Here is a 27,519-nt window from a genome sequence, read left to right as displayed (position 1 = left end):
TGGCCAAAAATATACTTTAAATCCAAATTACTTAAGATAATGCATGAATAACACTTTACAGAGTACCTTTGCTTTCCCTTCAGAGACTATATGAAAATGAACACTTTAGTCAAGGAAAACCATACACTAATAAGTGTTTGCACTTGTGAGCACATGTGAACATTTCCTTGTTCCTCAGTGAAAACAGTCTAGACTGCCTGGCAAAGTTCCTTGTAGTGTTTTCTTGACCTATATCAGTGAAGCCTTGCCCAGCCATGAAATGAACCAGGACTTGGGGACTGGATGCCTCTGAGTATGAAGAATGGATCTTCCACTTCAAAGTTCTCTGACTGCAGACAAGCCCCCTTGCTGCGTAGCACCTTCTGAAGTGTGCTGAGTAGAACGTTAGCACAGTTCCTGCACAACTACGTAGTGGCTTAACAAAGGGGTCCTGGGTTCAGATTCCAGTTTTGCCTCTCAGAAGCTGGCTGATCTTAGGCAAGCTCCTTAACCTCCCTGTGTTTCATTTTCTCATCCACACAGAAGAGTTGAACATAGCAACTGGCTTCATAAGGTTATCAAGAGACTCGGACACAGGCACAAGCTCTGCTGGCTCTTGTTGGAGTGGGGTAATGTTAGTTGTGTTAAACTGCTGTAGACACCTATTGGGTCTGAGGTAAGGACTGTTGCAAATGATTCCTGTGCTGGAGCCCTCTGACTCGAGCAGCTGTGAGCTCTTCCTGCTAGGGTTGCACTCTTTGCTCTTTTCCTGGTGGCAAAAGACCTCTCAGTGCTTCACCATCCCAGGGAAGCAGGGCTACTTCAGGCCCAGAACTCACCTCCTTCCCTTACAGTCACAGCAGCATTGGCCAGTGGGCCAAAGCTCCCCATTTGAGAGTCCTACCAGCCTCCTCTCCACACTGCATCATACTGCCCCACATCATCCCTGTGTCTGTGTGGTAGACACCAGCCGCCTAACTCATCTCTCTCCAAAAAACTAGCCTCTTCCAACAAGAAGACCTTTGGACCACAGATACAGCTCAAGTGGTAGAGTGCCTTTTGAGCTAGGCCTGGAGTGCAAAAGCCTAGTATCATTATAAATATATATATATATATATAATTTATATGTGTATGTATAGTCAAACCAATCAGTTGTCTCAATGATTGGTTTGAAGATGAAAAGCAATAATTTAAAAGAAGACATGGGACTCCTCAAGTACCCAGACGCCACCAGGCCAGGTGCTAGGATTCTCTTCAGCAGTGGGGTGTAGGTGTGCTCCTCAGACCCTCCCAGCCCAGATGCCACCGGATGCCAGCAGGAGTACCCAGCAGGGCTCAGCTTTGAGAAGCTGAGACTCACATCTCAGTGGAGTGAAATTATTTAATGTACAAAGGATTTTTCTCATCAGGAAAGATTCCCCTACAGGTTCCTTTAAATAGTGACTCCTCTAGGCAGGCGAGAGTTTTACAGATCATTAACTACTTGACGGAAAGCCTGCAGGGCAGAGAAACTTAAAACTGAAGTGTTGGGAGCCCCTGCCAATTACAGATCAATCCTGAATGAAGATAAAGTATCACTGGAACTAGAAGTCAGTGGGAAAATGCAATCTACTTCCGGGAAAAAAAACCTGATTTACATGCATCTTTTGTGCAACAACCGATTGTTTAACTGGTGTTCCACCTGTCTACCCATTACATTCATCTCCACATCTCCATTTCCAAGCCCCAATCTTGGGGTTCTCTCTGTGAACGGCATCTGCACAGGAACCCTAGGAAAGGGCATCATTGAGAAAGTGGTCTGTGGCCAAGCAGACTTAGGAAACTGATGCAGAGATACTGCCTGTAATGGATGAACTCCACCAGAACAATTTGCAGATAAAAATAATAGAAGTTAAAGTGTACTTTACATGATAAAAGAAAGATGAAAGAGGACGAGAGTCTGTTACATCTGAGATGGTTACACAAGTCCTGCTTTGTGAAGTAGGCTCCGTTGAAAAGATTGATGCAATGGGGAGTGACCTTGGCTTGGAGCAGGAGCTGGTGATGTATGTATGAGCCTCTCTCTGCTAAATGGACCCAGATTTGTAGCACTAATATACATGGGGGCCCAGAACCAAACTCAGTGCAGCAATAAATCAACAGCCACTTTGGGTGTCATTTCTGGTTTATATTCCACTATTGTTCTATCACTTTAATTCATGTCACTATCATCTTTTCATCTGGAACAGTTTTATATAATTTTCCAGTGGAGTTACCTGACAAATCCTATCAAATTAACAAGGTACATTAACAATATTGACTGACTACAGCTTTGAGAGCTGCAGGGCCATAGAACAAATTTTACCCTGTTTCTCTCTGGTGGTGATTTTTTTTTTCTTATTCTCTTTCTGGAATGTGGGCTGGGGTATATTCCACATAAGAGAGATGCACATTTATTTTACTGTGTGCATTTTGACTTTTATAAATATCAAAATAAAAAGCAGAATAAGGAGAGTGTATATTCGCATGCATACACACACACACACACATCATTACCAATGACCATAGCTTAAGTTCCTTTCTTCTTTCAGGGAACTATAGAAATGTCCAAATACTTAACAATTAATGACCAGATTGGAAGCAAGAGTATAACTGGGTAGTCGTAATCTGTTTTAAGTGAAAAGTAATAAAACTGGTCTGCTGATAGATTCTTACCCTCCTGAAGTCATCTAGATCTGAGCATCTGAGTCAACTGGACTTAGGACATTATGCCTAATTGAAATTTGACACTCGTGCCACAAGTGTAATGACAAACTCCAGCATCCAATTAACAAAACAATACCGGTTGTTAGTCTTGTCGCAGTCACGTTGCCTTGTAGTAGCCAGAGCTAGACAGCCAGCACTGTGTGGTCTTCTCCAAAAATACTGCCCTCATCCATCCATGTACACTTTCTGCCATTGTCTTAACTGGGATTCAGAATTTAGTCATAAAATTGAAATGAATGACAATGATAACAGGCCTTATCACTAGGGTTATGTTTGTATTTTTCATTTTAAATCTGCTGTCAGACTGTAGTTGTTGTGTGTGGCCATATTTTGGTGTTAAGGGGTAAGGATGTTAATTGAGCTATCTCTTTTATATGCTTCTTTTGGCTTATTAATTTCTCTGCATTTGGCTCAAAAAAAAAAATGAGTAAGTGTGACCTATAGGCTAAAACATGCCAGGCTTGATTGTCTTTTCTATTTCAGTATGAGTTGGTTATCTTAATTATTTCTTATATCTTGACTTCATTTTGCTTTCTTTTTTCCTCTCTTCATTTTGACCCTGACCTTTTAAACCATGGCCTAAAAATTAATTAATTTTAAAGCTCCCTATGGGGCTCACTCCAGAGGGTTTTTGTCTCACTTGATGAACAGATTCCTCAGTTTTCAGTGAAAGAGGAAAAAGTGTATCAGCAGAGCATGTGCTTCTCTGAAATACCAGGAGAGCAAGCACTGTGCATGTCCACACAGGTCCTGGATGCCTCCCTTCCTGGGGCTCCTCACATCCAGTCACTGGATGGCAAGATTTGTGTATTAAAGCCCTGGAAAGCCCCACAGTATAGCCCCTGCTTTCACTATATTTGATGTCGGTATAATTTGTAGAGGAGATGGGGAAAAACAAGTCGTTTAAGGATACAGGTGGACCCGTTGCAACAATGAGAAGTACAAGTTGTCATGTCAAAAACAAACTTTACAACTTTGGTGAAGGGGGCGGGGGGGCGGGGGGAGGGGAGGCAAGGAAGGGATGTGAAGGGTAAACAAAGGAGGAGGCTGCAATGATTGATAAGAAATGTACTCATTATCTTGCCCATGTAATTGTAACCCCTCTGTACAGTATGTTCACAAAAAATAAAAATAAAAAATAAAAAAATAAATGCAAAAAAAAATTTCAAAATCTAATAAATAAATAAATAAAGCCCTGGAAAGGAAACCTGAAGTTCTCATATTAACATTGCAGCTTTTTGCTTATGAACTCTTTTGTTGCATGAAGCTCATAGCCAGTGCTGAGTCTCCTCAGCAGAAAGGCAGTGACCTCCACCACTTGAAAGCAAGCTACAAGACTTGAACTTCAAATGTTTTGTGTAAAAGACCCTTTGATCCCTCTGTGACTTCCCTTAAATATAGCTGGGACAATGTTTTAGTTTCACAGATGAGAAGTGCCCTCTCCCCCTTTTTAGTGTATAAGATTTTTCCAGGTCAGAAACTTTTCATTAGTAGCTTAGGCATAAATGGTGTTACTCTATCTACCCCAGATTTATTTTTTAATTCATGAAGCCAGGTGCCAGTGGCTCCCACCTTTATTCCTAACTGCTGAGAAGCTGAGATCTGAAGATCACTGTTCTTTTGGTTCCATGCCAGCCCAAATAGGGGTTAACTAGCAAAAAGCTGGGAGTAGAGGTGTGGCCCAAGTGGTAGAGTGTGTAAGCCTTGAGCACAAACGCTCAAGGACAACCCCTAGGCCCTGAGTTGAAGTGCTAGGACCAGAACAAATAATAACATAAATTTTTAAATAATAATCATGATTTTGTAAATGGTTCTATACTATATTTTATTTTGATATAAAAATAATGTAGTTAACAATTTGTAAGTGAATTCTATATTGTATCTGTTACATCTAAAAAGATGTGTGTAATTATGAGTTCTTACACACACACACACACACACACACACACACACACACACACACACACAGAGGAAACCAGACTGCAACTTCTATGTGCCCTTTAGAGTCTCTGTCTATCATAAGAAGCCTCTGGCTTTTCTAAAGCCCCCAGTAAGAGCAAATGTGCATCCAATTCAGGACTTATAAAGCAGGGCAAATAATCACACTGAAGTCACTTACACTTTCCACTTCTCATAGCTTCTTTTCTTTTGTCCTTCCCTTGGCCTTACAGGTATCTCTGGAGACAAAGTAGAGATAGATCCTGTTACGAATCAGAAAGCCAGCACTAAGTTTTGGATTAAGCAGAAACCCATCTCAATCGATTCTGACCTGCTCTGTGCCTGTGACCTTGCTGAAGAAAAAAGCCCCAGTGAGTAGTCCCTTTTATTTATGTCTCCTTTCTCTCTCCTCCTCTCTTCCCCTCTGTATGCTGGGTGCCAGGAGAATATATTACCACCGTGTCCTTTTTTCCTTGGGTCTGTTTAATTCATTACCAGAAATTTCTTTTAATCAAACGGGATTGTGTTAGTGCCCAGAGCCTTACGTGAGCCCCCGTTCTATTAGGCGTTGGTGGCAGCAGTGAACCTCTCAGCTATGCCCTGGAAACTTGAACCCATAAAAACCCTCATTTCACATTGTGTTCCTGTTCTCTTCCCATCTGGGGAACTTAACCAGTCAGAACTGGACCTGCTTTCTTTCCAGCCAGATCGGGGAAAGCTAGGGGAATTCCTGTGGCCGCTGAAGCTTAGATTTAGATATCCATCCTGTCCAAAGTGTCAGTGTCCCCAGATTGTTGGCAGTCCATGACCTCCCAGCTCATAACTATACTCCTTCCTGGTCCTACACAAGAGGCTCCTGCATTGGCATTCCTCTGCTTAAATTATCAAAGTACATGCTGTTTCGGCATGCAGTTGGTAGTTAAGTAATTGAGTTTAGTGTTTAGATGGATCACTTAATCATCTTTACAAGTCTAGTCCTATCAAGAAGTCAAAAGAATATAGATGGGCTGGGAATGTGGCTTAGTGGTAGAGTGCTTGCCTAGCATGCAGGAAGCCCTGGGTTCAATTCTCAGTACCACACAAACAGAAAAGGCCGGAAGTAGCACTGTGGATCAAGTGGTAAAGTGCTAGCCTTGAGCAAGAGAAGCTCAAGGACAGTGCCCAGGACCAAGTTCAAGCCTCAGGACTTGCCAAAAAAAAAAAAAAAAGACATAGATCTCACTGTAGTCCCCCATGGAAGAAAAAAAATGTGAGACTGGGAAGGTGGCTCAGTGATAGAGCGCATGCCTTGCAGGCCAGAGGCCCTGGGTTTGATTCCTCAGCACCACATAAGCAAAAAGAAAAAAGCCGGAGGTGGCGCTGTGGCTCAAGTGGTAGAGTGCTAGCCTTGAGCTGAAGAGCTGAGGGACAGCGCCCAGGCCCAGAGTTCAGGCCCCATGACCGGACCCTCTCCCCCCCCCCAAAAAAAAAAAAAAAAAAAGAACATGGGGCTGGGAAGGTGGCTCAGTGGTAGAGCGCTTGCCTTGCATGCCTGAGGCCCTGGGTTCAACTCCCCAGCACCACATAAGCAAAAAGAAAAAAAAGCCGGAAGTGGTGCTGCGGCTCAAGTGGTAGAGCACTAGCCTTGAGCTGAAAAGCTGAAGGACAGTGCCCAGGCCCAGAGTTCAGGCCCCCACAACCGAACCCAAAAAAAAAAAAAAAGAAAAAAAATGTGATGTTAAATGTTCATTACTTGCTTAGAGAAGGCTAGAGGATATTGGTGCTCAAACTGTGACACATCTCAGCATTACTGTGGAGCCACCCAGCACCTACCCCAGGAAATTCTGGTTCTGTACCTTGAGGTACATTCTGAGCATCTAACTTTTGTTAATCTCCTATGTTCCAGTGTCCACAGACTTAGAGAAAAAATATAAGAAATTATATACTCAAAAGGAATAATAAAAAATGTTAAGGCCAGCATCTTTAGTCATACAACTAAAAATGGGCCTGAAGAGCCATTAGGAGGCTCACAGACTGAGCATATCCACATGCCTCAGACACAGGAGGTATTGAATTTCTTTGTCAAATCCAGATGTGCTAGGCTCTATCTTCTCTGTTCAGCTCAGCTACCAGCTTGGCATGAGAAAAGAATTTGAAAGAATTTATTGGAGGGGCTAGAAAGGTGGCTCAGTGGTAGAGTGCTTGCCTTGCATGCATGAGGTCCTGGGTTTGATTCCTCAGCACCACATAAGCAGAAAAATCCAGAAGTGGTACTGTGGCTCAAGTGGTAGAGTGCTAGCCTTGAGCTGAAGAGCTGAGGGACAGCACCCAGACCCAGAGTTCAGACCCCACAACCGACCAAAAAAAAAAAAAGAAGAAGAATTTATTGGAATATGGGGAAGGAAAGATGGAAGAGAGGGAGGGAAAGAAGGAAGGAAGGGAGGGAAAGAAGGAAGGAAGGAAGATAGATAGATGGCTATCCCCATTCCTTCCTGTTCAGCTATCCCTGTTGCCCCTTGAGGCTTTTACAGTGTAAAATGGCAGCATCCAAGGCTGCTGGACTCCCTGTACTTTGGGAAACGTCTTAACCCACCCCCTCCAGTTCGGTAGCCAGGAACAATGTCATTGTTCTTGCATCTTTCCAAGAACTGAAGATGCTTTGAAGAGGGACATTCTGTAACTTCTCCATTTCTCTGAGAAATGCAAGGCCAGTGCCTATGTGCTGCATAGAAGGATGAGCTGAAGTGGCAAGGTTAGGGAAAAAAACTGGAAGCAGGATTTAGATTTCCCTCACACTTCCACAGCCACTTGCTGTGCCCAGGAAGGCTTTGCTTTGGGCAGTGGGGTTACAGATGTGACATATCAGATAGTAGGGAAGGAAGGAAAGATTCACAGCCACTAAACTCCCATTCACCTCATGGGATATGTCAAGAAGCGGTTACTACCCATCGGCCTTCATGGGCTCGGTTCCCAATGTTGAGGACACAGAATAGATACTGGCTGCCATTTCTGCACTGACAATCTCACAAGAGGTTTTTGTGGCACTTTCCAGTATATTGGACAGTTCAGTGTAAAAACTGCACAGTGGGTTTCTCAAAGGTTTCCTTGGCTCTCACTGTGTCCAGAGATTTAAAAATCATGACAGTTCCCTGAATAACTGGCTCACCTCCTGCACATACTTCCCAAGTCCTCATTCCCTGTAGCAGTGCCTCAGACTGCAGTCTCTCAGCTGAGAGATTCTTAAGAGGCCCTCCGGCATGTATCTTTGTGTGTGTACACGTCTGTGTCAGGCAGGATTGAGCATAAGGCCTTCCCTTCCACCAAAGGGGTCTCTGCATTTAAGAAGTTCTTAGATGAGGGCTGGGAAGGTGGCTCAGTGGCAGAGCGCTTGCCTTGTATGCTCGAGGCCCTGGGTTCGATTCCTCAGCACCACATAAGCAAAAAGAAAAAAGCCGGAAGTGGCGCTGTGGCTCAAGTGGCTAGCGCCTTGAGCTGAAGAGCTGAGGGACAGCCCCCAGACCCAGAGTTCAGGCCCCACGACCGGACCCAAAAAAAAAAAAACAAAAGTTCATAGGTGAAAGGATTTTTTACTGCTTTATTTTTAAAAATAAACAAAGACTTGGAAATTGTAGACATAAAATAAAATTTAAGACTCCTCAGCCTAGCTTTTGCCGACATGGCAAACCACTGACCACTCAGGCCTCATGTCCCAGAGTTTCTCCTCCCGAATTTGGGGGGTGGTCGCTGTGAACCTCATGTCCTATTCCTTCTCCTATTCCTACTGCCTGGAAAAAACCTTCTACACTGACCCTCCTCTGGTTTACACACCTTCTACCTCTCTTATTCAACACATACATTTCTCTAGAGCCAGCTCCAGGGCCAGTCCTCTCTGCTAACTTCGCCCTAGACTTCGGTACAGACCCCTATATAGCACACTGGCCGTGCTTATCTGTGTGAGGTCAGCTGGGGGCTAATGCACCCAGGCCCCCATCCATAGCCCCCGCAGAGTTGTGAATGTTTGCTGAGCTTAATAAGGTCAGAATTTAGACACTAAAACTTATTCCACATAATTTATGTTGCAGAGTGCCCAAATAAGGCTGTATTAAATGAATCAGATTGATGCGATGTGGTTTTTTATGATTTCCAGTATCTTTACCAAATTAATTCAGTGACTTACTCTAAAAAGTTCATCCTCAGACCACAGAATTAATCTATGGGGCTGTTTCTTTTTCTTTCCTCCTTTTTTTTTTTTTTTTTTAAGGATTAATGGTAACCCTTTTTATCTTTTGTGTCTGTTGAACCTTAGAAAAAAGTTATTTTAACAGCACTAAAGAAATGAAAGTCACTATATTTCATAAGTTTAGCCTGTGATTTTTATCAGCATAGTGATGTATGTTTTGAGCTGAGTTTACATCAAAAATTATTCTTGGGCCTTCTTGAATGAATTATGGCAAAGAGAGTCTAGAAGTAGATAAGGTTTTTGATTTCTGCAATATATTTCCTTTTTCATGTTTTTATCTTTCATAACACAAATGTCTTGCTGAAGACTGGAATGTGTGACCAACTAGAATAATTTAGTTGTGAAAACAGAACAGACGTGTTATTACTCCGCCTTCTTTACAAAAAGGCATTAAGAGTTGGGAGGATAATGAAGTTGTCCCCCGTCTTATTTGAGACATGTTTGTCAGAATTTTGAACGTGAAAGAAGTGGTTTTTAAACCCTTCGAATATGGCCAGTTTGCAGTGTTTATTGAGAAAGCCGCTGTCAAGTCATTAATTTGGTCGTCATAAAGAACACAACTCAGTTTAATTGATGCTGTATCCCAGAAGTGTGTGAATAGCTGACTTGGCAAAGGGACTGAGCATTAGAGCGCCTGCAGTGAAACACATAATTACATAGACTGTGGAGTCCGAGAGGCCCTTCAGTGGCTCTCTTCCCTTTCCCCTCTGCTTCTCCCTCTCAGGTTAGGTTCTCCGAAGGAAGATTTATCACTCTGTCCCTTTGAGTGTTTAAGGACCTGGAACTTAATGACTAAATAGATACATGCCTAGGGAAAAAAAAATGTACATATAAATACAGACTCCTAAAAAGACTCAAGAATGTCTATGTATCACAAGCCCTGTGAAATTAAGAATAATTCCTGCCTTTCTAGATTTAAAGGGGGGGAAAGCATGCTGCCATTATTATTCAAATCAGTGATTTCTCAGTCTGGCTTGCCACTCCCCATGATATGGATGCCACAGACCTCTTAAAAGATGAATTAATTTTAATTCTTCTTAGCTGATCAAGGATGTGTATAGCACACAGAGAAGAGAGTATTTCTATATCAGAAACTGCCGTGGTTACATTGTTTCAGAGCAATCATTTCCACCTCATACAGGTATGGAAATAGACGGGATGCCAGGGACTCTTTCTAAATGCTAACCTCCATTTCCAGTGCTGAGACAAAAGCCAGGGTCCTCTCTATGAATGTGGTACCCATCTGAGATTTCAGGCTCTGCCGTGCCAGGTTTGGCCTCATCAGAAGAGGGCTGTGCAGGTTCAATCTTTAAAGGAAGTAGCCTATCATTAAGAAATGAGATTTAAACCTTAATAAAGTAGCTGTCGTCTTTATGGCCAAAAAGAGCTCTGTATCTCAATTAAGTATAGATGATATAAAATCTTAAGGAAGCAACATAATAGAGGTAACCTGATTACATTCTCTTGCAATAGTGTAATTTAAAGGAAATCTGATTCTGTTGATGCTGGTTAGGTTGGTAGGGGATTTTTATTTTGTTTTGTTTTGTTGTCTAAAATACTGTTTGGAAACAGCGAACTCTTTGGGCTTCCGCATTCGACTCTGGTGAATAGAACTTGCAGGAGATTAAGACTGAGCTCAATGAGCTGGTCTTATTGGTGACCTCTCACTTAAATGAATCTTTCTTTTCATAAGTACTTGACAAGATCTGTAAAGTAGTGTATTTAATTTACTAATTAAATTAAAGCTACTGAATAATGATTTGTCTACATTGATTTAGCTTAAATAGAAAAGATCAGCATTGTTGTGATCTTCAGCAACCTTAATGGGCAAGCCAGTTAGACACAAAGGCCCCTTGTGTCTGTGGGTCAGAGTACATAGGTAAGCCAGGGCAATGATTGAATCGCCCGCCGCACCCTGCAGTCGCAGCTCTCCCCAGCCTTCCCAGTCCATTGTTGCACTGGGCTTAAGAGAATGTTAACGCGGTAATAGGCACGGGGCCTTCCCCATTATACGTCTTGCTATCGAGCGGTTCTGCATGACTAGTTAAAGAAGATGGCAAGAAGATTAATGAAAGCCAGGCTAATACAGAAGGGGGTACTTTTGCAAGACTTCTACAGAGGAGATATTAGAGCTGAACCAGAGCTTGGCTTTTTCTTTATCCTGTGACCTTTGAACCTGCCTTACTGTTGAGAGCTGCCAAGGAAGTCGACATTTTGATTGATGTTGGTACACGAGTCAGTCTTTCCCATTGAATTCCACATCTGCACGAAAATAGCTTTTCCAGCAGAATTCATACTGGCTAGAAGTGATAGCCAAATTGATGGCTGAAATGCTTTTATGTAGTTTTCATTTAAACCTAAAGGTATTTGATGGTTTAATTCAGTATCCAGTTTTCATAGATTATATGTATTCACTTATATGGTCTTAATGGGTACATCAACCCAAAGTGAAAGACCAGCATTAAGAGTGTTTTAAGGTTTGCAAACACAGCTCCAAGCAAGCTTTATGAGGGAGCAAAAGCAGTCATCAGACAAACGTTGCACAGTCCTTAAAAAAGAAAAATCAGTCCAAGGGACTAGGGAAACTGACTTTGAGTTTTGTGTAAATAAAGCAAAGTGTCTGTTTTGGGAAGGAAGAGGTCTGAAATCTCTATATGCACCGTAGCTGAGACCCAGCATGGGGCTCCATGACCTTTGGACAATAGCATTCCATATGAATCATTATTACTTGATCATCATTACTTGTAAAACAACTGTGTGCAGATACAAACCTGTTCACATGTGCTTTTATTCTGTTATCTTGTATATGGGGCTAACCACTGTATGGGTCTTTGTGTCTGTTTCTGTGTATGTGTGTCTGTGCTTTCTGTCTGCATCCTTCACCCCTCTTTCAACAAAGAAATACAGGGAGAGTGACAGAAAGATTTGTTACTAAAATCAAGTCAGCTTGGCACATCCCAGTCCATATTTGACCACCTGGTTTCTTTTCTCCTCATTCAACAGGGGCAGTTCCAGTTAAGAACACATTCATACATATTCTCTCTGACATGGTAGCTCTCTAGTTTCTGGAAGAAGAAATACTTGGGATTTTATTGGATCCTTTAGATGTTCCTGAGAATGAGAAGAATGAGAGTGAGGTTAGAGGGTAGGTGTTGATGGCTCCTAGCTCAAAAGGGCTACAGCCTGTCCTTAGCTCTCAAGACTCCCAGAAGTCTATAGACACTCCAAACAGTTGGTAGGCAAACTGGGTTGTATTCTTATCTTCTAACGAGGACTTACTTCTTAGGTTCCAGATCAAATACAGTAAGTACTGCCTGATTACAGAACACAACAGACTACCATATTAAATGCCCCAGTTATTGAATTGCCTTTTCATAAGAGTACTCTGGAGCACAATCAGGAGCAGGCAGCGCCTCATCCTTTAACAGATATGTTTCCTAGCCCTATTAAAAGGGGTCTTCATCTATCCTGTCAAAGGGAGTCTGCTGGGGTTTTTTAGTTTAATTACACTATCCAATTAAAACTCCTTGCTGCATTTGGATGCGCCTCTCCTTGGGCCTGAGTGGATATGACATTTACAAGGCTCGCCTTTCAAGCAGACAATAGTGTGATTGATGAGGTGCACGTTCGGTGAAGGAGGCAAGAGCTGTGGAAGTGCTGCTTAGTGCGTTTTGATTTATTTATCATCTCCTTCCAAAACAAGGGAGCTGCCTGGGAGACGGGTTTAGGCAACCAGGGGACCACCTCAATTTTTCCTATAAAATGGGAGGGAAAAGACCTGCATGTGGTACAGGATTAAGGTGGAGAAAAACTATAAGCATGGGGCTAGTTTGTATCCTCCGTTGCCAGCTCTGTTCTTAGGGTCTTTGACTGAGTTTGGTTTCTAGTAAGTTCAAGCTTCAACAGCTGTTAAGTAGGCAATCACTGTGTTTCAAACGCAAGTTTGCCAGGGCTGGAGAGCACTGCTGGCCAAGTCAGCCTGTGACCCCTAGACTGACCTAGTCATCATCAGCTGACACCTGACTTGCACTAGATATGTCTCATTAGGCCCTCAGCTGCATCCTCCAGAAATCCAGCAGCTGCTAAAGAGCTGGAAACAGGACTCGGGGTTCTTCTCTAACTCCACCTAGGCACATTGAATGTTCAAAGTTGTTTCTGGAATTTGGAATCGGCTAAGAGCAAGTATGGCTCTTCAGTAAAAACACATGGAGGCACAGTGGGGGCCTTTTGAGGTTGTAGTGACAAGGTAAACCCAGCATCTTGCTCTTAAACTACCCTTGCTGTTTCTGCTCAGCTGATAAATGAAGAACAATGCACTTGTCTCTGTGATTCCTAGAAAAGATTCAGGTCTGTGCAAGGAGTTTAGGAGGTAAGAGGCTGCCTTCCAAGCTCACAGACAGTTGACAAAAGAGCACAGCTCCACATACTCCACATTGCTCACGGGCTCATTGGGCATGTTGGCCCAATGCATAGGTTGTCTGTGTTGGTGAGTAGAACTGCCTGGGGGACATATACTCAGTGAGTGTTCTTACATTCCTGATCTATTTTCTTCATCTCTCCTAGATATATTTAACAAGAAAGAATTTGCTTATATAAATAGACTGTTGATATAGAGGAGTAGAAAACCTTTTGAGCCCAGGGCTTGAACTCAGCACCTTGCATACTCTCCTGCTTCCCCCTTCCCTCTCTACTTTTTTCACTCATGATTGGTGTTCTACTACTTGTCCCATGCCTTCAGTCAGCATATCAACTCTTTTCATCCTTGGAGAAGCTGCATTCTCACTTTCCACTTAATTGTTGACTTGGACTTTATGAGCCCACAATAACAAAACAATTATCTAGGCCTGATGACAATTTGCATATATTTGCATTTCTAGGATTTTGATTACCATTTTCCTCAAATTCATTCTTTTTTAATTTTTAACATGGAAGAGACCCTAATTGAGAAGAGGGTAAAAGCAGGGGCTGTTCCCCACTGAAAACTCTGTGTGACAGATCTCTCAGCAGGATAAATGATGAGGAAAATCTGTTTTCCCTTGCCTCCTGCCAAGCTCCAAATTGTATTTTCATAATAAATAAATGGAGTGCTTAGGTTTTAAGTTACTCTCATAGTCATGGAAAAAGTAAACCATACTTTCATTAAAATCAAAATGTGTATCGCCTAGGAGACTCCATATGCAACTTCCAAGACAAAGTGACTGCTGCCAGATTAGCCTTTCTATCATAAGTGTCCAGGGAACTGGACAGAATATTTTTTAAAACCCATTTCAGACATTGGAAAACAGGCAGCACAGGCACAGATGCTTGAGAGAGAATCAAACACGGTTAGACCATCGCCTCAGTTCTTCACCAGAGCTTCTCAGGCAGACAGAACCTTCATGGGCTGGGAGACCAAGGAGAGCTGGGATCTGAAGCCACGGAAGTTGCAGACAAAGAATACAAGGAAGAGGCACACTGCGAAGGAGCACTTGGAAGAACCCTTTCCATGTCAGTGCGGGCTGAGCTATGAGCTACTGGAGAACAGATATGAACCACACTGGGGCATCTGAGACACTTAGTGACTCCACTGAGGCCCTGCCTTAGAGTAGAGCCACACTATCCCTAAAGAGACAGAGCTGTAAAAGGCATCTTGAGGCTGGGGTGTGGGGTGGAGGGGTCAGGGAGGGAGAGTCAGTAGGCCCTGTGTGCCATCCTCAACATGTCAAAAAATAAAATTAAGAAAACTTCTTGTAAGTGGAATCTTGAAAGGATCCCAAGCAAATGAGCTGCCTATCTCAAGAAAGCCCACTACTCTCCAAAGGACAGCAGCCCACATGAACGCCCTACCATGTAACATTTACTGTCCAGCATTTAATACAATTTTAGGTGTACAAAGAAACAGGAAAACATGTTCTGTAACCAGGTAGAAAGCTGAAATAGCTCTATAAAAATAGAGCCAGAAGTGGCAAGAATAATAAATTTGCAGGCAGGTTTGCTTTAAGAAAGCTATTATAAATATGTTCATGGATGTAAAGGAAAATAAGAACTCAAGAGAAGTAAAAACTATTTTAAAGTACTAAATGGAAATTCTAGAGCTGAGAAAAATAATTCCTGACCTAGAACATTCACTAATGGGAGAAACTTTGGAATATTAGAAAAAGACCAGCAAATGAGCTATCTATTGCTACATAACAAATTACCCCCAAAATTTAGTGTCTTAAAGCAAGAATATATTTTATATATACCAAGAGCAACTTCTGTGCTTCATGCAGAGGTGACATCAAGAGATTTTGAAGCATTTTTTGGTATGTAAGCAACTGGTGATGGTTGGTCCACTACCGATTCAGGAAAAAAGGAGAGACAGAAAGAGGGAGGAAAAGAAAGAAGGAAAGAAAAGGAAGGAAGGGAGAGAGAGAAGCAGGGAAAAACTAACTGGAATCAAGACACCAATCTTGGAAGCCCCACAAAGGCTAATAAGCAGGATAAATATAAAGAAAACCACATCAAGGCACATTGTAATCAAATTACTGAGAACCTGCGATAAAGAGAAAAATCTTGAAAGCAGCCAAAGAAAGAAGCTGTGCTATGAAGAACCACCAAGATCAGGATGATGGCTGACTTCCCATCAGAAGTAATGCAATCCAAAAGACAATGGAGTGACACCTAACACACTAAAATAAGATCTGCCAACCTGAACGTCTATATTCAGTGAACTATCCTTCAGAAATAAAGGTGAAATAAAGACATTTCAGACCATCAAAAGATGAAAAATTTGTCACCATCAAGCCTTCACTATAAGAAACGTTAACAGCGGGGGGGGGGGGGGGGGGGGGAGGGGAGGCTTCTATGACTCATGCCTATAATCCTAGCTACTCAGGAGACTGACCTGAAATCTGAGATTCAGAAGACCTGGGGATCCAAAGATCATAGTTCAGAGCCAGCTTGGGCAGACAAATTAAAGAGACTCTTACCTTCATTTAACCAACAAAAGACAGGAAGTGGAGCAATGGCTCAAGTGGTAGAGCGCCAGCTGTGAGCAAAAGTACTAGGCCCTGAGTTCAAGCCCCAGTACCACAGGTATTGAAAAAAAAAAAAAAAAAGAGCTGAGGAAGAGGGATTACTAGATGGAAACCCAAGTGTACGTCACAAAATTAATTAAAACACCTAAGGTGTCACTGTTAGTAACTATCTAGGAGGGCTTGAGCAGGGACTGGCAAACTGGCCCATCGGCTAAATCAGGCCTACATCCTCTTTCCTCAGGGGCTGTGAGCTATGCATGGTTCTTGCTGTTAAACATTTGCAGTTGGTTTGATGACAGGGAACATTAATTTTGAATGCCATTTAGGTAAAATATTATTTTCCTCCTGAAGGGAAAATAATATATATTCTTATTAGCCATCCTCTATTGCTGCCTCCCCTCACCATATATTCAGTTATATTTTTGTCAAGAAAAGGGAAACTTTTTTCTATCTTCTTATATAAGTATCTACAAAGTATCATTCATTTTGCCTCTGGCCCACAAAACCCAAAATATTTCCCCTTTGGTCTTTTAAAGAAAAAATTGGTTTATATTAGAGAGTAGAAGTAAAAACAATAGAGACAGCCTGGCAGTTGAAGCGGTGTGTTACCTAGCTCTTGTAGTAACTCCGTTGGTTTACCTGCACTTTATTATAGAAGTCTAAGATCGCTGGACATATCAGAGGATTCCTTAATCCTGACAGCATCTCTGGGAGGAGATACCATTCATATTTTAAAAGTGAGTGCTCACCTGTCCACACTTACATATGCATGCTGGCAGTCTGTGGAAGATCACCCCTCCCCCAAGTCAGTGTAAAATTATGTTCAAACACATTTCATCCATGATTGGTTATCTATTTTTTCTTCCTAAAGCTTATGAAATGCAAGAAAATAATAGAATCAAGTTAAATTAAGGGCATTGGCAAGTGGAGGCAAAAACAGACATGAAAGCCAAAACGATCACGCCGTGCAGAGCCACCTAAGCCTGGCAGCATGGGGCAGTTGTGTGGCAGAGCAGAGCTTTCTGCAAATCTCAGAAGACCACAGTATTCAGGACTTCTACCGAAGAACATGATAGATTGATAATTAATTTTTCCTCTAACACTTAAAGAAAAGTGTCTGACAGAGGATTGCAGTACTTGAAATAGGAAAGAGGTTTTTGCCAGCAGGCTCTCCAAGCCAGAGATTCTGGGTACAGGAGGCCTCCCAGTGAGGACTTGTAAATTCAAACTTGTCATCAGCTGACACCCCCCTTCCCCCCACACCCGACCTCCCTAACCTGAAGGGAAATTTTCTAGATGCAAAACTTGTTTCTTTTTACTTCTCTAAAGTCTGAAGAATAAGACTTAGCCAATGCTTGATTACTGAAATACCATGTGATATTTTGTTGAAACAACTGAGACATGAATATGGTCTCAAAAGGCCCCATAAGCCATTGTTTTTCATTTGTTTCTTGAAGTCTACAGGAGTATATCTTCTCACATGGAAGTGGAATACTTGCCTCAAGGAAAAGCATTTATATAACTTAGTAGCCAGCCATCTGTTTCATAGGACAGTTTTTTGTTTGTTTTGGGGTTTTTTTGGCCAATTGTGGGAGCTGTCCCTGAGCTTCTTTGTGCTCAAAACTTGTGCTCCACCATGAGCCATAGCACCACTTTGGTTTTTGAATGGTTAATTGGAGATAAGAGTCTCACAGGGACTTTTCTGTCCAGGCCAGCTTCAAACCACAATCCTCAGATCTCCTCCTGAGTAGCTAGGATTACAGATGTGAGCCACTGGTGCCCATCTTGGGACAGTATTTTTACCTGAAAGAACAACTATCAAACTTTGGTTCTCCAAACCAGGTGTTGTAATCCTGACTTCAGAGATCAGGCAGCTGTGCATGTTAGTACCTGCCCATCATCCCAGTGGTGTGGGAGGCTACTCGATCGGAAGAATCTCAAACCTCTTGCCCTGGGTGAAGGCAAAAACCTTTCCTCAAAAGCAACTAGAGAAACCAAGTGCCGATGGCTCACACCTGTAATCTTAGCTACTCAGGCTGAGATCTGAGGATCGCAGTTCAAAGCCAGCCTGGGCAGGAAAGTCTGTGAAACTCTTATCTCCAATAAACCATCAGAAAACCAGAAGTGGCTCAAGTGGGAGAGCGCTAGCCATGGGCTGAAGAGCTGAGGTACAGCGCTCAGGCCCAGAGTTCAAGCCCCACAACCGACAAAAAAAAAAAAAAACAACTAGAGAAATGCCAGACACACCCATGGCTCGCTCACATGTGTAAACCCTAGCTACCAAGGAGGCTGAAATATAGAGGACTTCAGTTCAAAGTCAGCCCCAGCAGAAAAGTCCAAGAGACTCCCTTTTCAGTTAAACAGCAAAATTCCAGACTTGAGGCGTGACTCAAGCGTAGAATAGTAGCTGTAAGCCAGAAAACATGAGGTCCTGAATTCAAGCTATATTAATGGTACAGAAAATAAACTAGAGCAAAAAGAACTAGAGGTTCAGCTCAATAGAAGTGTGCCTGCCTAGCAAGTACATAGCCCTACGTTCAAAGCCTCAGTATTGCAGGACTAGTGGCATCCGTGGTTTTCTAAACTTGAGTCTTGGGGGCTAAGCACATGACTCAGGTGGAAGATCACCTGGCTGGCAAGCATGAGGCACCGAGTGCAAACTCCAGCACCACCACCCAAACAAAACCCATTTTCTTGAAAATGTCACTTAAAAAAAGAACCTCGGGGAAGGGAGGGAGGGAGGGGATGGTAGGGGGAAAACAATGGAGGGGGGTAACAATGTTCAAGAGGAAGTGTACTCATAACCTCACTCATGTAACTGTAACCCTCTGTATAGTAGCTTTACAATAAAAAAAAAAAAAAAAGAAAATGTCACTTAAAGGAAAACAAGTGATAGTATTTGGTGCCAATGATGAAATTCAAGCTGTGTTTTTGTTGAAAAGAATTCTTGAAAATGTGCATGTGGAAGATCTGTGTACCTCAGTGTCATTACTAGGTAACTACAAGTTACCATGTAACTTACAAAATCAGGCAAGGAGCAGGGAGCCGGTAGCTTAGGCCTATAATGATAACTATTCGGGAGGCTGAGATCTGAGGATCGAGGTTCAAAGCCAGACTGGGCAGGAAAGTCCATGAAACTCATCTCCAGTTAACCACCAGAAAACCACAAGTGGCGCTGTGGCTCAAGTGGTAGAGGGCTAGCCTTTAGCTGAAGGGCTCAAGGACAGCACCCAGGCCCCAAGTTCAAGCCCCACGACTGGCCAGAAAGAAAAACTCATTTGTTAAGTATGGCATAGCATCAAGGAAGAATTAAAATATGCCTCCTGATCTGGGGGTGTAGCTAGTAGTAATGTGCTGTGCTAGCATGTATGAGACCTTGGTAGATGGGCCATGGGCAGATAGATAGTTGATAGATGGCAGATAGGTAGGGAGGTAGGTAGCTGGAAAGATGGCCACTTCCTGTTATCAGATGCTTAGATCTGAAGAAGACATGATGAAAAGTAGAAAAATCAGAGAGGACTCCGACACATTCATGATCAGCCCCTACTATGGTCAAAAGACAGGGAGGGCTACAGGGTCCACATGAGAACTGTCTTGGGTATCTAATGCCTGGAATGTGATAGTTTTGTGCAGCCTCCCATTGTACCAATGGAGTTTTACTTCAAGAGGAAGTGTTGACAATAGCTGTGGACATGGTAAGATGCAGGCCTCTTGTAGATGGCAGCTGAACCCTCTAGCAGGCTCTGAGGCCCTGGAGAAGGGTCTAGGCTAGACACCTACTCCACAGTCAATCACTTGTGTGTGGTGGTTAAAATCCAAGGTGCTAACCTAACAGATAATGTTAGAGAAGAATGGGAGAGCAGAGGAGCTTGTCATTCAGAGGCAAGATCCAGCTCAAGAAGATCACAAAGGAAATAGGAGAAATGTTACCTGGAGTAATAGACTAAAGAACCAGGTAACTGGATCCATGGAAACCCAGGGCCAGATGCCACACTGATCTTAGCAGAGTATTTTCAGTAAATTTGGAGGAAGGCTGCAAATCACATTGCCATGGGAGTTTTTTATAATTAGAGGGACTTAATTATGTTTATAGGAAGGAACCCAAAAAAAGAGTGTATAAAAGATGCAGGCAGAAATATAAGTAGGTCAGATGTAGCATGACACCAGAGGATTGTGAGATGGAGGCCAGCCTGGGCTGTGTCACAAGAACCTGTCTCTGCCTCAGGGCAGAGTGCCACTGCTTGCCAGTTGAATCACCCTGAACTGAAGTTCCCTGCAGACAGCTCAGAGCTGCTTCTCACAGTGGAAGGCAAGCCTGAGACCAGAGAGCCCTGGGCAGCCTTTCCTGCCAGGAGCTACAGGAAGACCTAACTGTGTATACTCTCATTTCCCCCTAAGAAGTCCAGTGGGATTTTCAACCTCTCCCTAGACAGGAGGAGAATCAGATCCTAGAAACCCAGTTTATTTTTTTATATATAATTTTATCGTCATCATTATTATTATTATTGTTTTGCCAGTCCTAGAGCTTGAATTCTGGGCCTGGGTACTATCTGAGCTCCTTTTGTTCAAGCACTCTACCACTTGAGCCACAGTGTCACTCCCGGCTTTTTCTGTGATTAATTAGAGATAAGTCCAGGCTGGCCTTTAACCATGATCTTCAGATCTCGGCCTCCTGAGTAGCTAGGATTATAGGCATGAGCCATCAGCGTTAAGGTATTGTACAGAAGGGCTGCTGGCTCATAAGTAAGTTAGGTAATAAATACATTTCTTTTTAGTCAATGTCAACTCTTCCATTTTTCACATAAAACCCAGGTTCTTTTTTTTTTTTTTTTTTTTTTTTGTCCGTCATGGGGCTTGAACTCTGGGCCTGGGCAATGTCCCTCAGCTCTTCAGCTAAAGACTAGCACTCTACCACTTGAGCCATAGCACCACTTCCAGTTTTCTGGTGGTTTATTGGAGATAAGAGTCTCTCAGACTTTCCTGCCCTGGCTGGATTTGAACCATGATCCTCAGAGCTCACTCTCCTCAGTAGCAAGGATTACAGGCATGAGCCACCAGCACCCAGCTGAAACCCAGATTCTTAAAATTCCATATCTGACATAAAGAAGCTGAGAAAGAATGCAAATCTTCAAAGGTGTTCTTCAGTACTGTAATTTTAGAAGCAACCAGCTGTCCAACAGAGCTCTTAGCAGGAACTGTAGCATACACCTACCTGTTGGAGTAAAATGTATCCACTGAAAGAGACCAGCAGCAGAGGCAGCTTGAGTAAAGTGCTCACCTAAGAAAATTAAGCTCAGCTCAACCATGTGAAAATGTAAGGCTGGTGAGAAAAGCGGTCATGGGCACCACTGTGCTAGCTGCATAACTGGGATGGAGGAGGTGGGATGAGATGGGTTTGTTTTCTGAATTTCTAGTAATTTTATGTTTTCGTAAGTATTTTAACAGAAACTTTTCATTTATTTTTTGGTGTTCTTGGCAAGCCCTGGATATTTGGGCAGAGGTAGGTTTTCATGCCCATCTGAAGGCCCACCTCTGATCATTGGTGCTAGCCTTTGCAGGCACCAGCAGACAGGTAGAAGGACACTCCTTCCCAGAGCACTGCCCTTCATAGGCGTCTGAGTTGTTGGCCCATCTTGGACCACAGCAGCCTTTCCAAGACAGGTACTCTTTCCTTTGGCCCAAAGAACCTGCTTTAACTGTATATCCTCTTATTTTAGTTAAACTACAGCAAAAATTATGGCACAAAAGCTCAAACATCTCCACTTGTGACATTTGTGCTGCTAATTAGTTTCTGTTCAGTGTTATATTCCATCTTCTCTGGTTTACTTTGAAAAAAAATACATAAATGTAAACACATTTTTATACATCCAGATTTCCATTCCAATAGTCACAGCAGGTGCACGGTTTCATCTGCTTGTCTTGCCTGAGCGTGTGACCTGAGCCTGGCTGCCATGCTTCCTTCCCATATGCTGCTTCTGCAGCTCTGCAGACTCAAATCTGCTCTGAGGAGGCCCCGTTAAAAGCAAACCTCCAAATACCAGGTGTCCATTGCAGACCTCAATGAAGGTCTGCCCTCCGCAGGGAGTGTGTGAGGAAGAATCACTTGCCTGTGTGTGCTACAGCAATAAGATGTGACTGACAGCCGCTGTCTCCTTTATACTGGGCAAGCCTAGGCTACTGCAGGAACAGCCCCATCAGATCCCCTCACTGGAGCTCACCCACACCGAACCCTAGGCCTCATGCATTTGCCTTCAGTATCTCAGAATTTCTCCTAGCCTTAATTTCCAAATGGAATTTAACAGTACAGAATTAGAGTTAACTTGAATATTCAGCTTTGATATATAATTTTTTCTCAGCATATGTTTTTATAGAGATAATATGCTTAGCCCTTTCCTTTGAAAACTGCTGGTATTCTTTGCATTTTCAGTACATCTTTTTTTTTTTTTTTTTTTTTTTGGTCGGTCGTGGGGCTTGAACTCTGGGCCTGGGCGCTGTCCCTCAGCTCTTCAGCTCAAGGCGAGCGCTCTACCACTTGAGCTACAGTGCCACTTCCATTCTTTGCATTTTCAAAGATAAACTGCCCACTTGCTTCCCTGTAATGCCCCAAGACAGATGCCCTGTGGGCTACACCTGAGGATGTCATTTGACCCTCTTCCTCCCTTTCCCAGGTGAGGCTGCTAGGGGAGGTGGCAACAGACTTTCCTTGTTTTGCTCGGTGTTCAAATGCCAGAGAGTCATTTTCCCAGGCACCTCTGTGAGAATTTACCATGCAGCATAAATTACTCGTGTTTATTGGCAGATTCATTTCCAGCAGGAGGTCAATTAACTTGTTACACTGGAATATATAGGCTTTGAACTAGAAGAGGTTATACAAGTGTAAGTTCCGATTATTAGCTGTCATTCTATTGTCAAAGTCCCCTGGTTCTGCCAACATTCCCCTCTCTGTTTCTCAAGTCAGCTCCTGTTTCAGCGTCCTTTCTATAACCATCCATAGCACCTACCTGACTGGCTGTGGCCACCGGTTCCCAGCCTGCTGGCTCTGGGGACCAAGAGGTGCTCCCTGAGATACAGTTTGCCCATTTATTTCACTATCCTGCTTCAAACCCTCAGTGCCCATATCTGGCAAATGTAAGCATTCCCAGTCTTTGGTGCCCTCCTGAGACTTCCTGCCCACTGTTCAGGGTCCTGGTCTGCTCAGGACTCCTGCAGAGCCACATTGCCAGTGCTGTGGGCTGTAGTCTAGTGCTAGGGTTTTCCCTTCACCCCTTTCCCACCTAACAGCTGTCCTCCACCAAGAAACTGACCCAGAGCCCTGCTCCAGACCAGGCCAGCATCCCCCCTCCAAGTTGCCACTGTGCCCCCTGTGCCTCCCTCCCTCTTAACACTTGTCATGCCTGACCCCTGCCTCTGTGTTCATTACTGTCCCTGGCAGAGCCTAGACTGAGTGCAGAATGAGGAGGCTGAGGGAAGAAGGAGTCATGCCTGTGCCTATGGTCCAGCATGGTAAAATCATGCCTTCCATAGCTTGGACCAGGCTCTGCTGCCTTAGCTCTTTACTAACAGAATTATCACAGTGTAAGACCTTCCAGACAGGGCCCTCTCTGCCCCCCTCCCTCTGTGTGGAGTGATGCACAAGCTGCAGAGGACCAGCTCTTCTTCATCCCCCAGCTTCACCCTCCACCACCCAGGCAGTAGAACACCGATGGGAAGGGACTTTCGGAAGACCTCACATAGGATGATTTCGTTCTTGTTTGATCACATGACTCTTGTACACATGAGCCATATACCTCCCTCCTCCCAGGGGCAGTTTTGATGCACTAGGCATGTGCACGCCACGTGCCACACATGCATGTATACTGTGACCACAGGACGTGATGGTGCCTCTGCTCTTCAGGCAAGCCCTGCTCCCATATCTTGACGGTTTGCTTTGTCGTGGCCAGCAGGAACAGGTGGTGCAGACTATGCGTGAGATGGCTTACCAGAGTGGCCAGTGAACCCCGAAGCTTCAGGTCTGCAGGCCTCCCTAAGACCTTCTGGTCTTCTAGCCCCAGGCCCTGGTGTCTGTGTCTGTCATGGCCATGTGTCAGCACTGAGACCTTCTGGGGGTGTCTCTCTTTGTCCTTCACAGCTCTGTGTCCTCCATCGATGGCTCCGCTTGGTCACAGCCTGACCAACACATGTGTCTGTACTGTCCTTCCGAAAGGTGACATCACCACCGTCGCCCCAGGGCTCTGCCCTCCAGGAGCTACTTCCTGAACAGAAACAGTAACCATCATTAGCCTCCAGTCAAGGATTCTAACATTTTAATCCCACAATTTAAAATCAGCTAAATTTGTCAAGTGACTGAAAGTGAAGTTTTCCAGAAATGATTAGCTCATTTTTTTTCAATGGAGGATTTATAGTTACAATTAGTATATTGTAATGGTGTTTCCAGGATAAAGTATCAGCAGCTCAACTTTTCTGCCCACAATTGTATAACATATATCAGTTTATTTGGGGAGATCTGAAAAATTAGCTACTGCAAATAAAGTCCCAAGAAGATTTCTCCGGGAAAGAGGTGAACTTACCGTAATGAGGGTAATATGTTATAAATTAATAACGGTGACCAGCCACTGCTTCAATTAAAAGGACACAGGTGAGGAGGCCTAATAGGAAGGGAGTGTGGACCTTGAGTCTCGGAGCCCGAGGTCTGTTGGAGCCATGGGGAGGGTGGCTTCGGGCAGGATGCAGGAGGCCTCCAGCATGAGTGCCAAGTGCTCCTGGGTCAAAGCAGGCTCACTGAGCGCCAGCATGGCTCTCGTGAGCGGTGCTCCTTTGATTGCCCATCATGGAATCCAGCTTTAGAAGTGCTTAAAGCGAAGAAGGAACTTCTTGGGGGGCCACCAGTTTTCCCAGGTCCCAAGGAAAATCTCCACTCCAGTTGTCTGGTGTTTAATTGAAGATGAGTCTCACGGACTTTCCTGCCCAGGCTGACTTTGAACTGCAATCCTCAGATCTCAGCTTCCTGAGTAGCTAGAATTATAGGCATGAGCCTCCAGTGCCTGACTCTTCTTTCCTCTTTTTTACTGTCCATAGTAAAAAGCAAAACAAAAGAAAAACCCACAGTCCAGGGGAGAACAGTCGCTGCCCAGCCTCCACTTGAGTTGGGATAACAAAGGAAGGTCATCTGGACAACCCCCCAGCCCTATAACTCATCTCCTCATCTCTCTCTCTCTCTCTCTCTCTCTCTCTCTCTCTCTCTCTCTCTCTCTGCAGGTCACGCAATATTTAAACTCACATATCTAAGCAATCATGACTATAAACACCTCTACTTTGAATCGGATGCTGCTACCGTCAATGAAATTGTACTCAAGGTGAGTGTCCCCTTACAGCCCTGGGGGGGGGCTAGTGGGTGGGTATAGCTCCTATCCTGGCATAGCAGAGGGTGGACCATGCTCTTCCTCACCCAGGCACAGGCCCCCACCAGCCTGGGGCAGTGGCTGCCCTTGCCTCAGCCCCACAACGAGGCCCATTTTTCCTGTATTTGTTCCTTTCATGTACCATGTTTCTCACCACCACCCTGTCAGGAGCCTCTGGAGGAAATGATGATTGTTTCCAAGACTCCTTCATTGTGCTAAGATGATTTTCCCAGCCTGCTCAAAACATCCCCAGCTCATTCTAGATGTCATCAAACCGTCCTCATCAGGCATCTTTGCGTGCCAATCCAGCGTTCAGAAAACCACAGTGACAGGCCAGCGCCTGTTCCCAGAGCTCTAATTGTGCCAGGGGAGCCAGGATAAGACAGAGAGGAAATTACACAGAGCCACAAAGGGTCCCAGAAGTGTCCTGTGGGTATGTAGAAGGTAAAGCAGCATGATGTGGGAGGTGGCAGGGAAACTGAACCTGAACGACTGAAAAATGCAGATTTGTAGGAGGGGCTGAAACGGGGTCTCATGGGAGGTTGGAAGGTCCCTGCCATGACTGAGCTGCCTTCTTGGTGTGAGGTTTGCTGGGGGGGGGGGGTCCAAGAATGGGTCAGAAGTTGCAGGGCAGACCCAGGGAGGGCTGTATGTCCCTAAGAAGCACCAGGTCTTACCCAAGCTACCGCTCTGTGTGCCACATTCTGAGTAGGCCAGATGCTTCCAAACTGAGAGGCCTCAGGCAAGTGCCCTTGGCTGAGGAGGAGCTAGAGCCAGAGAGCATTTCCCTGCCTGTACCTAGTGGATCCTGGTACCTATGCTTCCCTACCCCACCCCACCATCAGTGGAGATGTGCTAACCCTTCCCAGTTTTCCTCTTCCTAAGAGTCAATCTATCAAGGGATAATAATAGGAGCAGTTAGGCCTCCCTGAGCGCACCCAGCCTGGGCATAAGTGTGTTACATCTAGTCACATTGAATCGCCCAGCTCTGAGAATGGGTAAAAGTTCCCATTTCCTAGATGAAAATAAGTAATTTAGCCAAGACTAGAACTTGACCCAAGGTCTGGTAGGTTGCAGAAATGGCTCTCCCAGTCCCCCAAATGTACATAGCCTTCCATGACTAGAAGGGCAATTTCAACAACAGAATGGCCTCATAGAAACATGATGAGACCAGGATCCCGGCGCTGCAGGATGTCTGCAGCAGTGTTAGAAGGAGTGAAAGGACAAGCTACAGGGGGAGGCTCGCTGGCATGTCAGCTGGATGGAAGGGGGGCACATAGACCACCTTGCCAGAGCCCCCCTCACACCTCAGGCCAAGCCCAGTGGCCACTCGGAGTGCTGACCACCAGCTAGCGTACAAAGCCCAGGAAACTGTGCCAGGTGTTTGGGGAATAGATAAAGAAATATTCCAGCACCCCGTCATGGGACTGGACTTATTTTTATAGCCAGCATTAAAATATTCAAGACTTGAGAAGGATTCTAGTAAAATTATAATCCTGTGTTTGACATCCAAATAATTTTCACAACAGCAGATTGATGACAGAAACACAGGTTTATGACTTCAATATGAGACTGTGGAAGATCAAGTGCAAAGAAATCATTTTACGGGACCAAATGCTCCCTCAAAGCAGATGCTTTCCTGCAAACTCCCTGAGGCCTGTCGCCTCTCCTGAAATGTCTGTTTTCATCTCAAAACATTCGCAGAATTATCGCCTGGTGCAAGAGACAGGGTGCAGTGGGCCCAGGCCTGATTGACTCCACACTAATGATCACAGGCCTGATGGAAGATTAGACTTCACTCCCCTCCACCTCTTTTGACTGAAATTTAAATACTTAGCTTTAGCCACCATTCCCAGAGTGTTGGGTCAGTGTCTGAGCCCTGTGCCAATGCCAAGTGACAGGTCCCAGCCCCGGGGCCAGCAGTTTAGCAGGAGGGTTTTTGCCATCAGAGGCTCTTCAGGGTTAGCCTCAGACTTCTAAAGCTAAAATTAAAGGAATAAGTAAAGAGCCAGAAGCTAGTGTTGGCACTATTGCCAACTGACAGCCTTCCTTCAAGTGATTTTGCACCTCATCTTTTCCTCTTATAGAAAGACATGCACCTCCTCGTTTTTTATATGTTGTCTCACCTGATCTTCCCTGTCCTGCAGAATGTGGATAGTACTGTCCCCATTTCATAGATGAGGAGATGGAGGCCTAGAGCCAGAGAACAACACAGAAGAGAGGAGCCTCCTCTTGAACTTGG

At 44.1% G+C, this 27,519-nt stretch overlaps 1 protein-coding gene across 5 annotated transcripts in view; it reads left to right on the top strand.

The window, feature by feature from the left end:
• The window catches only part of Mapkap1 (MAPK associated protein 1), a 234,748-nt gene that overhangs the window by 204,193 nt on the left and 3,036 nt on the right, over positions 1-27,519 (top strand). For all 5 annotated transcript variants that reach the window (XM_042681086.1, XM_042681084.1, XM_042681087.1 and 2 more), the window contains exons 10-11: positions 4,896-5,033; positions 25,135-25,232. In XM_042681086.1, the coding sequence (XP_042537020.1) occupies positions 4,896-5,033; positions 25,135-25,232 (236 nt within the window). The remainder of the gene's footprint in view (positions 1-4,895; positions 5,034-25,134; positions 25,233-27,519) is intronic.

Source organism: Dipodomys spectabilis, unplaced genomic scaffold (assembly GCF_019054845.1).
Source record: "Dipodomys spectabilis isolate Male_0828 unplaced genomic scaffold, ASM1905484v1 ptg000067l, whole genome shotgun sequence".
Taxonomy (NCBI): Eukaryota; Metazoa; Chordata; class Mammalia; order Rodentia; family Heteromyidae; genus Dipodomys; species Dipodomys spectabilis.
This window is presented reverse-complemented; position numbering and strand designations above follow the sequence as displayed.